A 12,972-nucleotide genomic window follows, 5' to 3' on the forward strand; every position below is an offset into this window, starting at 1 on the left:
TGTGACATCGTGTCTTTCCTGTATTTGGCATGGGGGAGGGGAGGGAGACATCTTCATTCAGCAACTTTATTGAGCTAGTAAACACCAGGCACTGTTCTAGGCTCTGGGGTAACAGGCGTACACAAAACAGACTAATAAGGTCCTTTATTTTAGTGGGAGCGGGAGGGAGACATAGTAAACCAAACAACTAATCAGTGTGTAATATGTCAGGTGGTGAGAGCTACTAAGAAGAAACATAAAAGCAAGGAAAGGGAGAGTGTTGGGGAGAGTGCTGGTCTTGACAGAGTATTCGTGGCAGGTACCCTGGAAAGGGGCATCGGAGCAGAGACGCGGAGGAGGGAGGGAGCAAGGTGGATGTCTAGGGGAAGAGGCATCTAGCCAGGAAATACCGCAAGTGCCAAAGATCTCCTGGCAGGAGCAAGCGTGGTCTGTTCAAGGAGCAGCAAGGAGACGTGGTGGCCAGCATGGAGTGAGGTGAGGGAGCATGGTGGTGGTGATGAGCTCAGAGTAATGGAAGCGGGGGAGGGGGGGCTCCTACCACGTGTAGCCTCATGGGTCATCTTTAAGTCTTGGCCTTTCGCTCTGAGGTGAGAAGTCATTAGAAGGTGCTAAGCTGAGAAAAGGCAGGATCTGAGTTGTGCTTTGCAGAATCAATCACTCTGGCTGCTCTCTGGAGCAGAGTCGGGTGGGGGCAGAAGCAGGTGTCCAGGTAGCCACGGGGCGAGGTATTGGGTCTGCACACCCAGTAGAAAGGTGGGGGTGGTGGTGAGGCAAGAAGTAATCAAAGGCTAGCTGTATTCTGCAGGCAGACAGGATGGATTTGCCAGGGAGATGAATGTGGAGTGGGAAGGAGAGAAGAGAGGCAGCCAGGAGGACTCCAGGGTTCTGGCCTGAGCACCTGAACCATCAGACTTGCCATTTTCTGAGGCAGGAAAGGCGGAGGGGAGAACACGACGATACCCAGTTCCGTTTCGACAAAGAGTGTCTGCAGACTCCCACTGAGTCCTCTCCCACAGCCTCTCAGCCCCATCACGCCACCGCGGTGGGCTTTTATTGGAGCTCGTGTGGTCCAGGCAGTTCCCAGTCACCCCACAGTAACCCTGTCACTGACGCCGGCATCATTCTTTATGCCCAGTGCTCAGAGCCTTCCTCCACGGCACCCACGTCCTCGTACTTCCTCAGCCTTCCCCTCTCGAAGGAGGCATCTCCACCCTTCCAGGAGTGAGCACACGCCCTTTACCCCCCAACCTGCGGCAGAAAGCTTCAAGACAAGTGATAGAAAGGAGTACAGTTTTCCTCTTTTATCAAATGACTCTACAGGAAGTCTGAGTTCCTAAATATTCCCAAGAGTTGCCCTGGGCAGACTCTTAGAGGGCCCTTGACAAAGCCCTCATTTGTGTTTTGTTTTTATCACCTGTAAAAGGGTGCTGTGCTGTGTCTGTGTAGACACACACAGACTAGGTGCTGTGTGTGTCACTTCTTGGTTATTTGCTCTGAAGTGAGAACAGAGCCAGAACAGAACCGTAGGTAGCAGAGCCAAACCAATGGCTAATGCCAAAGTCACTCGCCCCATGACTTGACAGCGACCACAGATAATGGAAAGGTGTGTGTGTTGTTTGGAATGATGAGGGGCACCAGATGCTTGAGGAAACAACACAAAGCAGATTTTCTCTTGCCAACAACGTTGGCCAGGACTGAGTCAAGGTTATATAGCCACAACTATCTTAAAGGATGTTTTCATCTCTAGCTTTTGTGAGCATCATCGTGTTTTCCAAAAGGAAACATATTTCACTTGACCTTAGTAGGACTTATTGCATCCTCTCTTCTCGAACTTTATTGCAGTACGTGTGTGTGTGTGTGTGTGTGTGTGTGTGTGTGTGTGTGTAATAATTGTTTTTTCACTTTCCCAGAGAGAAGATTGGCCCATGCACAAGCTGGAATGTTCTCCCATGGTTGTTTTGGGGGAAAACTGGAATCCCTCAGAGACTGTAAGGCTAACTGCACGGATTCTGGCCAAACAGGTGAGGAATTGGGATCATGTTCAAGTGTGTTTTAGTTTTATTTTTCTTAAAGGTCAGAAAGATGAGTGAGTGACCCATGGTGATCATCTCTCGTTAAGTGTCCTGGGACCCCATTTCCGGTCACATCCATATGGATGGGGTTGGGAACAATGCTGCACGTGTGAGCTGGTTTGTTTGACCTGTGCAGCTAGGATGTCACTTACCCCAGGCCAGGAACGTAGCCACAGTTACTAAATTCTGAGCTTTTTATGAGACAGGTTTACATAGAAAAATACGGCCTTTCAGGGTGTGAAAAACTGACTGACAATAATCAGAGCGTCCTAGGGAAGCAGACCGGCCTTCGAAGCTTTGCACTGTTCCCGTCTTTCCCCAGACACAGAGTGCACTCTGCTCCCCCCGCCCTCCGCCCCTGTCCTGTGCTGGGTCCTGCTCCTCTCCTCGTTATTCGCCCTGCCTTGGGGTAGAACAGCCAGCATGGCATGTGCAAGGAGAGGAGAAAGAAAAGGAGCGGAAACGTAGACATCGAGGCAAGGGGAGAGGGGAGAGGGGAGGAGGGTGGGGATGAAGACAGCCATCAACGGTTTCCTCCAAAGATGAAGCCGGGGCTGGTGGTCCTGACCCCCAGTTTGCTCAGGCCTTATTGATTGCATGTAAATAAGACGCCTGATCTTGACAGGAGGGGCGGGAAATGCCGTAGGACTTGTCCTTGTGACACGATGAAATGGGCCGCACGGAGCTTAGAAGGTGTATGTCCACGGAGCTGCCTGCTAGTGACAAGCTGGGAGCAGGGCCTCTGTACTGTAACTCTTTTAAGCTGAAATTTCATCTGCCTCTTCTTTCTGTCTTCCCCCACCCCACCTCCCTCCATTTAAAACTTCGGTTTTTCCTTCATCGAAACCAAATGTGATCCTGACCAGCTCATATCTGTCCCCAGACCAAGTCAGGCTCCTCGGCATCGTAGACAGGAGGACATTTCTGACCTCTGAAGTCACGCTTCTGTTATGCTCAGCCTGGGTCAGGTGCTTGCAGACATGCGCCTTCGCTGGCTCAGGGTAACCACAGGCATCAAGGCTGGCCTGTCGAGTGAGACCGAAAAATCAGAATGCTTTTTTGCTGGAGGAGGTTAACTTTTGGGTTCTTACTAAGTGTCATCTTTAAATATATGCCAAGTACTTGGTTGGAAGGAAAGGGTAGGAGAAAGAAAACGGTGTGACTGGGTGAGGTGTCAGGGTAAGGAAGCCATCCGATTTGATCCGTAAGCATCTTGGGAGGATTGGGTGACCAGTCTGCTGGTTCCCCCCCAGCCCCACCGCCTGACGTTACTGAAAGTGTGGTGGTTAAGAATTCAGAAGGAGCCGGTGCCCTTTCTGAATGAAAAGTTTTCCCAGGCAAAATGACTTACTAATCTTATAGAAATGGATCCTGTGAATGGGAAGATTTCCGCTCTAAAAAAGAACTATTGAAATGTTTTGGCACTAGGAGGGTAGTCTGAAAGCTATGATGAGTTTATACCAGTTTCATTCAACTTTTATTATAATTACTACTATGACTAATAGTCTATTAAATGAAAAGTTACCTGGCCATCTTTTCATCCCTATAGGACTTGATGATTAAAAAACTAGACCATTTGTATTCTAGTCACTTGCAAAGGATTCGGGGAGACAGGCTACCCAACTACCAAGGGGAAGCGTAGCATGCTAACTAGGGAGGTGAGAGCGCCCGGCTGGACCACCTGTATACCCAAGTTGAATAGCCTGATTACAAAGACACGGCCTTGGGCCAACTCTTGAGCTCTGCGTTTGAACTCTTGTCAACACCAGGTTTATTCATGTTCTCAAAGCCTGGCAGGTTTACTATTGTCAGCTCCTCTTGGGGTGTCTAGAACAAAGCCGGCAACACGTTTCAAGTGAATCTGGGCTCACGGATACAACCGAAAGTGTTCTTTTTAAAACCTGGAATTTGAGATCATTTTAGCTTATGCTTAAAGAAAGTGTGAAATGGATGGGGGTTTGATTTTGTTCCTTTTTAGAAGGAGAAATAATAAATGGGATGGTTCATCTGTAGACTCGGTCCTTTTAAGTCAGGGACCTAAAAAGTTGTTTTCTAGCCACCGTTCTTTCCCATAACAAGCATTTTTGAGCCTACTGTGTGCATAGCATTATCAGGGTGTTAGGAACGTGGCAGGTGCTTTTAAAAGCTTTTCAAAAGAGTCCTTTGGATTTGGATGTTAGGCAAAAGCTCTCAGAGCCCAAATGGCAGACTCCTTGGCTGGCGCTCTTTACTTCATTCAGAACTATTGCCTTTTTCTTCATGTTGATGTACAAGTGAAAGCACTGTTTTCTGCACTAGGTGTTGAAATCTGTCTGTGTGATTTCTTCCCCAATTACTAGAAAATCCACCCAGAGAGAACACCTTCAGAGAAATTGTTAGCCGTGAAGGAGTTTGAATCACGTAAGTCTCCCTGTGACTGGCTGAGGAGTTATCTTACCCACACATTATCTGTGAATTAGACGGGATTGAGGAAAGGAAGAGATAGCTGGATTCTTAGTGGTGGGGGGGAAGCCGGATTCTTAGTGGTGGTGGGGATTTCACAATTACCAGTTTTTATTTTGACTTGTGTGCTGTTTTGAAAAATGAATATAACTTTTTTTTTCTGAGTTGCTAGGACCTGCTAGGAAATAATTAAGGGGAAGTAGGAACTTACAGGATGAATTGTTACATCCTACTCTATCTCCTGCTGGCTCTCCTGGCATGCTGAGTATTTTTTGGATCTTTGCTGAATTGCAGTCCTGTAAACAGCTGACGTCCTTACGGAAAGGCATTAAATCAGGGGCTGTCCACTTTCTCGATCATGACATAGACTCCAGGGCCAATCGGGGGGCCCTTGACTTGGCCAAGCTAGTTATCGGTCATCGCCACTCATTCCTGACCTTGTTGCTAATGGTCAGTTGAAATTCCCTGTCCTGAGTGACTTCCAGTTGTCAGAGGAAGAGAAGAAAGAAATGGCATGCTTTTCTTGCCCTAGGGTTTATCCGTTAGACCAGATGAGGAGGAGGTATATTTCCTGGGGGCTCCACGTAGTTTTTTCTCCCACTTCATGCCATTTACAGGATATAGCTAGACTCCAGAGTTTAACACACTTGAACATGATCCCAATAAAAGGATATAGCTAGAAATCCAGAGTTTTCTACCAGCTGAATGATGGTTTATCCACAGATCTGGATAAATTAGACAATGAGAAGAAAGGTTTGATTCAGAGTGACATTGCTGCTCTCCATCACTTTTACTCCAAGCACCTTGAGTTCCCTGACAACCATAGCCTGGTAGTTCTCTTCGCACAGGTAAGAATGCGAGCATCAAGTGACACTTAGTCTAACCTTTCCCTGCCTGAGTCCCTCTCCCCAGCACGTGGTCGGTGAAGATGAACGAAAGTAGAATGATGGCATCTACTTGGCAACGTGGTGCTTGACCTGTTGGGCCCTGTTTTGCATCGCCTGGCTGGGTGTCCTTGAGCAGATCAGGGTCCTGTCTGTGCTGGCCCTCACTGATGGTGGCACATAGGAAATTCGCCCTAACCTCTGCCTCTTGCTGCAGGAAGGGTTTATGAAAACAGAGGAGTTGCCAGTGCCCCAGTACCATGGCATACTGGAAGCTCTTGGAATAGAAAAGACCATTTGAGGTTCCTACGTTAAATTTTACTCTTCTCTTAAACCTTCCCTTCTGACAGTAGTGGGCTTCTTTTGGTTGGTTGTTTTTGTTTTGTTTTGTTTTTTTTACTCCTACCAACACTGTATGGATAAATTGAGGCACATACAGACGGCCCCAGGAAGGACAGTCACCAAAGAGAGGAGCCCAAGTGGGTCTACGTACAGGAAGCCTTTCCTGATGGTTGCTAAGAAATCCTATTTAGAGGAGCCTAGGTTTACCAAAATCAGATATGATTAAAAAAAAAAAATTAAAGAGGCTTCTAGACAAGAGCAACTTAAAGGCGCTGAGGCTGGTTGCCAAACCAGCCATTTGGAAAGGCCGAGGCTCCGCTGGGCACGGCTAGGACACAAAAGACAGTGCGGCCGGCACCCTTTGGCCGAACACAGTCTGGCTGCATCAGTCTTCTGTTACTGTGAGGGTGGCTCTTCCTGGCATGACTTACCAGATCGGATTTCTCTCCCTAACATACCCTCGCGTTTTCCCCTCCAAGCTGAACGTGTAGCTGAAGGTGACCTTCCCAGAAAGAGAGGTACTAGAATACTGCTCTGTGGGCACAAGTAGTTACATTTCCCTGCCAGAGCCTTCAGTGCCTAGATGGATAAAAGAGCTTGGTAGATACTTACACATTTTCATCTTAGGACAGAGTAAGCATCGCCTATATACCCCTTGACCCACTAATTCCATTTTTAGGGATCTAGCCTAAGGAAGTAGTCAGAAATTATGGACAGAAATTGACATGCAAATTGTTGATTGCGTGGTTCTTTTTAAAACCAAAAAAAAAAAAAAGAAAAGTGGAAAAAAAGAGAAAAAGAAAAGGAAGTACGTATTATAAATGGTCAGCAGTAGGAGTTTGGTAAATAAATTTTGGCCTAGCCTTACGATGGAAGGTTATGTAGCCTTTATAAATTACATTTCAAAGAATATCTGAAGATGTGAAAAACGTTGATGATAAAAACATTAAGTGTAAGAACAGGGGAATGTGTAATATGAAAATTTACTTACGTAAAAAAAAAAGATGAAATGGAAGTTCACTGTTGGTTATCTCCTGAGTTGTGGAAGATTTTTGCTTTTTTGTTGGATGATTTTTCTGGATTTTCTACAATGAGCATGGATAACTTAAGAAAATACTAAAAAGAAGAAAAGATGAAAAGCACCCGTAGTTCTCCCACTTTAAAAACTGCACATATCAAGAAAGAAGTGAGTCATCACCACTTCATTCACCTACTTCAACCCCTCTGTGAGAAACACTGTGAACAGTTTGATGAGTTCCTTGATAGACTTTATGTTTATGTGGATGTATTTCTATTGTGTGACTGTCACAATCAGAAAAAAATGCTGTTCTCGGTAAAAGAAAAAATGGGCTCAAGTTATGAGTGTTAATAGGCATGATGAAAAACCTTCCTGATTTCATTATATGATCCTGGGATTATTACAGCGTATTTCCCTAAGCATCCTAAGACAGTGGATTTGGGTGACAGTACAAAGTTGAGGAATTGACTTCTCTTACATTTTTTCAAAAGCTAGATACATGACTTCTTTCCTGGATTAGATGAGGCATGGTTCTGTGAGAAAGCAAGAGAGATGAAATAAATATAGGTATCTTTTCACTTCAAGCTGTGGAAAAAACAACTTTTTTTCCACACAGTAATGCATGCTGATGGGACTTCTCAGTGTTGACATGGTAGATATGGGACCATAGTTACCAAAAATCAAGGCACTTGGTGCAGAAATATATTTGTGCTGAAAATGACTCAGAGTCCTTGAAATTTGGACTGACTCAGAAAATCCAGGAGATAGATACAGATATATATATATTCACACATGCACACACACACATATATAACTATAGGTAATTAATTCCTTGAAAGACTTTATACTTATCAGATCATAATATCCACTCTGAGATCATGTGTGTACACATAGGTGCACATACACGCACACATACATATCTTTTCTCCATATATAAATTGGAAAAGGGACATTCAGTACCCTCAAAGACAACCTTAAAGCAAAACTGAAAAGTGCTGTTCCAGCCCCATGCCGCCTTCTGGTCCTGCCTTTCAGCCCTCAGCTGCATGTCTGCTCTTCCAGCCTCTGAGCCCTTTCCTCTCTCTGGTTCATGGGAGGGTGTTGTGGGTTAACTCGCGGCCCAGCAGCAGCTGGCAGCAGAAGGTGACTGCACTCCTTCGGCAGCGCTGAGGTGCATTTTAATCACCGGGAACATATGCATGGTTGGGAAATGTATTTTTGGTGTGCAGCCTACATCTAGTCTAAATGCTGATTATGAGAATAGCTTCAGTAAGGCACTGAACGCCTGACTTGACTTGGAAAAAAAAAGGACGATGGCCCATGCATCTTTCTTAACAGGCAAATTCACTTTTCTTCCCTAGGGATATTTCAGAAGGGAGGGAAAGCTAGCAGGCAAATTGCTATGCAAGTTGGCTTAAACACCAGTACCACCTCCCAGAAAGGAACAGTGATGACACTTGTGCTCACAGGAGCCGTCCTTTGCAATGAAGAAACACACTGTCTCCTCCACAGTGAGAGGAGGGCGGCAGAGGGAATAAAGCCGACCAGTGGTCGTGCAACGTTGAAGCCTGAAAGCATTTGGAGTCATAGACAGTCCAGCTGAGAACCTCGAAGAGGAAGAGATTACGAAGCAAAGGGGCAAGTCTCCTTCCCCGACCTCCCAAAGCTAGTCAAGAGCTGTCGGTCCCTAGATCAGTTGTCAAATTGCTAAATTCTCTCATTCATTCTTCCACTTCGCAGACGTTTGTCGTCATCCTGTGGGTACCAGCCACTGCTGAGGCATGTTAGTTTCCAGTCTGAGACTGGGTATAGATCATTCAGTTCCTAGTATGGTGCAGGACGCATAGTTCATGCTCCAGTAAATTTTGTTGAATGAAGGAAGGTGCTGATTTCCTCTTAACATAATGTTGGTTGATGGTCACTGATTAATGATAGTTGGTTAATGTCCTGATGACAGAATAGGTTAGAGTACCTGAAGCTGGCACAAAAAATAGTATGCTAAGTCTTCTACATAAAAATGCCCAACACCTCAGGATTTCAAAAACTGTATGTTGTTCTACTAGCCTACAGTCATCTCTTTTTATGTTGAAAACTGTAAATACTGATCGTAAATGTGTTGAATTGTAAAAACTGCAAGTCAAACCCATCAGAGCCTTTACTTCTCTATGTACCAAGATTTCCAAGCCTTTGACACTGGCCCTTCAATTTTAAGTAAAATTGCAACATTAAGAAGCAGAGATCAGAACAGTTTTAGAAGAAGCATGGTACAGTGAAAAGAAATACTTGTGTTTCTGATGGCTTTGCCATCAGAATGTCTAGTTTGAATTTTGACTCCTGTTCTGCCACTTGCTACTTATATGGCCTTGAACAAGTCACTTAATCATTGACTTCCCTGAACCTCAGTTTTCCCATCTGTAAAATGGGTTATGCCAGAGTAGTAGTATGGATTTATGAGAGGGTAAATATGCAGCACCCAGCCCAGTGCCTAGCCCAGAGTGAGTGCTTGGTGGGTGCTAGTTTTAAAAAGCCCATCCATTGGCCTGAAAGGCACCAGTGTGGTGTGTCTGGTAGGAAGGAGCCTGGCTGCAGCTCACGGGGTGAAATCATTCAGCACGCAGGCTTCACAGACAGCCTCATAGCTGTGAGGGAGAGCAGGGCTCTCAGCCTTTGCCACTGGCTTTGGGTGAGTCACTGCCCCTCTCTGACCTTATTTTCATCATCTGAAAAGTAAAGCGACCGAGTCCCCTTCCAGTTGTGAAGTTTTAGATCCAAATGAAAAATACCCACCGAATTAACCATCTCCCAGGAGCCTGGGTGTTCCTGGAGAGCACATATTTTGGCCCGTTCTCCCTTCTCTGCACAGTGCCCAACATATAAGGGTTCCTCGGTGGATGTCTGTGGAAAGAGTGAGTTTGTGAAACAGCCTGAACTGGGGAAGTATAGTCCTTATTTTCAGCTCTGAGCTCTAAATTAGACTTCCAGGATGTTGAGAGCTGCCCTTGGTGATGTTCAATGTAATATTTCTTTTCAAAGATGAACAAGTGGCCAGTAGTTGATGTGGCTGAGGCAGGAAGGAACATTCTCAGTCCCAAGCAGCTTCAGGGTCTTGGTCCCCCTGCCTCTCAAGGGGATGGACAGCAGTTAGATTAGCTATGTAAAGGCTATTTGCCGCCTCACCTAATGAGCTAGGTACCAGGTTAAGTGACTCCTTTTTTTAACGGAGGAAGACCGAGGGCAGAGGAACACAGTGATGGGCTTAAGATCCCACTCCGGGTCTGTGGCATAATTAGGATCAGAGTGCAGATGTCCTGACTCCCATGCAGATCTGCAGACTTCAGTCCTTAGAGCCTTAGTGGTTCGTTGTGCTCTTGGGCTACCATGGGCAGGTGGGCAGGTGGGCTAGACTAAGGGTGCATCAGCCCTGACAGTTCTGCTTCTATTTGTTCACACATGAGCCTGATCTGTAAGCTGTGTTTGAACATAAGATATCTTGGCCAAAAGAAAGGTTTTCAGATCACTAAACCAAACATCTTCCTAGTTAATTTGTTAAAGGTCAAAATTAAAGAAATGATTTCTATCCAGAGAGAAGCTTTAGCTCATTTTTTTTTTTCTTTCTCTCTCCCCCTCCTTTCTCACTACAGGTTAACTGTAATGGCTTCACAATTGAAGATGAAGAACTTTCTCATTTGGGATCAGCAGTATTTCCTGAGTAGGCTGAGTGTGACTTCATTTTTTTTCTTTTTACTTATTTATCACTAATTTGAATTTTTTTTTGATTTTTAAATAACCTCCCTAACTGCATGTGGCACACGTGAAACTCCAAGTGAATTAAGTCCCCTTTTTAATTGTGCCAGATTTCAAAATATTTCCCCTGCATTTAAGGATCTGAAGGTAGCAGTTAAGACAACAGTTGCTTGGTAAGTCCTGCTAGGTAGAGAGTTGTTATTCAAGAACGTTTTAGAGTGTGCATAGAAGGAACAGCCCAGGCCCCGCTGAGAAATTTGCTTTTTGCATATCTGTGGTTCTGGGAATCTTTGGGTTTCTTCCACTCAAAGGAAAACATTAATTGCCAAGAATTGGCTGTAGGCTTACGTAGAGACTGTGTAAGCTTCTTGTTCATCTGTCCTTTTTGAAAAATGCCAGTATAGAAACAGCACATCTTGGAGGGAGAATATGCTAAAGTGGTGAACTAGGGAAAAATTTCAAAGAACGATAGGATTTTTCTTTATGTTAGGAATACTCAGGTAATTCAAGAAAGGCCAGCCAGTTGAGCAACGGAGATCATTATAGCTCTGATTGTAATGGACTGCCAAGCATGGCTTTGCCGTTATCTATTTGATGGACAGGATGGTCTCCAAATGCGTCAGTCCCCTGACATCAAGCCCTGGCTTCACAGATGGAGCAAAGGAGCCCTTCCTGCATCCCTTATCTTGAGTTCCTCCACGCTGTAGATTAGTTTCATCTAAAGTGATGTTGCTTAATATAAACTACAGGAGCCTCTGCCTCTAGGTTGAAGCAATTGCAGGAAACCCTTAACAGCCATGCTTCGGCCGTGGATGGCACGTGAGCCCTACATGTCTGTCTGTTGCTGCCCAGCTCTGTGCATCGTACGGGTCTGAAAGACAGAGAAAAATCTGTTCAGGTCCATGTCCCCTGATCAGCTGTCACAGGCTTTCCTGAACCAGAGAAACAAAAAGTTTATTCCCGTAGTATTACTGTTTCTGTGGCCAAAATGGTGTCATCTGCAGTTTGAATTCTGATGGTGAGGAAAGAAGTGGTTTGGGGAAAGGTTCTTTGGGACCTTTGCCCTTGGGAAAAGGAAGGAGAAAAAGAAGAGAAAGGTGATTAGACCCTCTTTAGAGGCTCATCTTGACATCTTCAGCCCTGAAATGAGCTCTGGAATGTCTGCTCTTGGTATGTGAAAGATCGAAAGCAAGGCTAAGAGTGGTGGTGCTTGAGGTTTCCCCCTGTCCAGCAGTTGCCCAGAGAACGGCGGTACCAAGAGCATGAGCTGTGATAGGTGTCCTGCCTTCGGGCAGCTCCCCCGCCTTCATGAGAAAGATGGCCAGGAGTCTGTCTTGAAATGAGTTACTTAATACTTTTGCAAAATGGTTCTACAAACCTGCCCTTCCACTAAGAACAACCTCTGGTGCCTTTCTTTATCAGATTTCCTAGGGCCTGATTCCCTGTGCATGACTTGCTGGGAAGCAGGGTGGAGGTGGCCCTCCCCACGGACAAGACTGGGAAGCCGCCGCATGGCCCTGCCCGTGGCAGCCACCCCCTTCACCCAGACCTCTAGCAGCCGCTCCCCTGGTACGACGATCCGGGGGCAGCTCCTCTGCATCAGGCTCTCCAACCCCCTTGCTTTTTTGTGTTCATGGAGCAAACAGGAGAAGGGGTTTTGGTCACTGAGGGTCAGGCGAGTCACACCGGCCACCAGAACCAGGATGCACCGGGATGTGAGTGCCCATCTGAGCCCCAGTTTGGATCCAGGCAGTTTTAATTGGAGGGAAAAATTCCCTTTGGCAGAAATCATATCAGCATTGTGATTTCCAAGGCAGCATTTTCAGAGATCAAGCACTTTTCCCCTGTAGTTTAGAAATTTCTGTTCTCAGAACTTTGACCTTGATATAAATAATCAGAAAGCTCAAAGCCCTCACATAGGCGACTCTCTCTGTCCTCGCCGTCCCTGTAAAGCAGACCGCAAGCAGCCGGAGCAGCAATGTCCCAATTTTCCAGATGAGGAAATTGAGGTGCAGCGCCTCAGACGGGCTCCTCCAGGTCTCTCAGGGAATCACACACCCTCACTCAGGAAGCCGGCATCTCCCGCGGTGCCGATTTCTCAGCATCTGAAGACAGCATGTTAGAAATCGTCCTCTGATATAAAAAGCTGCTTGGCAGTGACAGCCCATTTGTCTTGTACAGTGTCCAGTGGAGGAGCTGCTCACTGTAGGTGTTGAGTTTTGAGTCCTGCATCTAACAGGAAGGAATTTGTTGTTGTTGCTGTCTTTATCGTTGTTGGGGGGCGGTTTTTGGTTTTGCTTTTGGCTTAGAAATCACTGTTCTGAATGGCAGATTTCACTTTTCAGTACTGTTCAAATTTAAGATGTTAGATAATTGTCATAAATGCATGCACGACAACCTCTTAGACTCTGATGGCCAGCTGTTAGATTTTTTTTAATGTCCTACAAAGATCCAGTTTCTGTAACTTAGC

At 45.7% G+C, this 12,972-nt stretch overlaps 1 protein-coding gene across 2 annotated transcripts in view; it reads left to right on the forward strand.

The window, feature by feature from the left end:
• Positions 1-12,972, forward strand: part of SMYD2 (SET and MYND domain containing 2) — a 50,500-nt gene that overhangs the window by 28,340 nt on the left and 9,188 nt on the right. For both annotated transcript variants that reach the window (XM_004275245.3, XM_033438020.2), the window contains 4 exons: positions 1,911-2,021; positions 4,412-4,472; positions 5,238-5,362; positions 10,400-10,467. In XM_004275245.3, the coding sequence (XP_004275293.1) occupies positions 1,911-2,021; positions 4,412-4,472; positions 5,238-5,362; positions 10,400-10,467 (365 nt within the window). The remainder of the gene's footprint in view (positions 1-1,910; positions 2,022-4,411; positions 4,473-5,237; positions 5,363-10,399; positions 10,468-12,972) is intronic.

This window comes from Orcinus orca, chromosome 1 (assembly GCF_937001465.1).
Source record: "Orcinus orca chromosome 1, mOrcOrc1.1, whole genome shotgun sequence".
Classification (NCBI taxonomy): Eukaryota; Metazoa; Chordata; class Mammalia; order Artiodactyla; family Delphinidae; genus Orcinus; species Orcinus orca.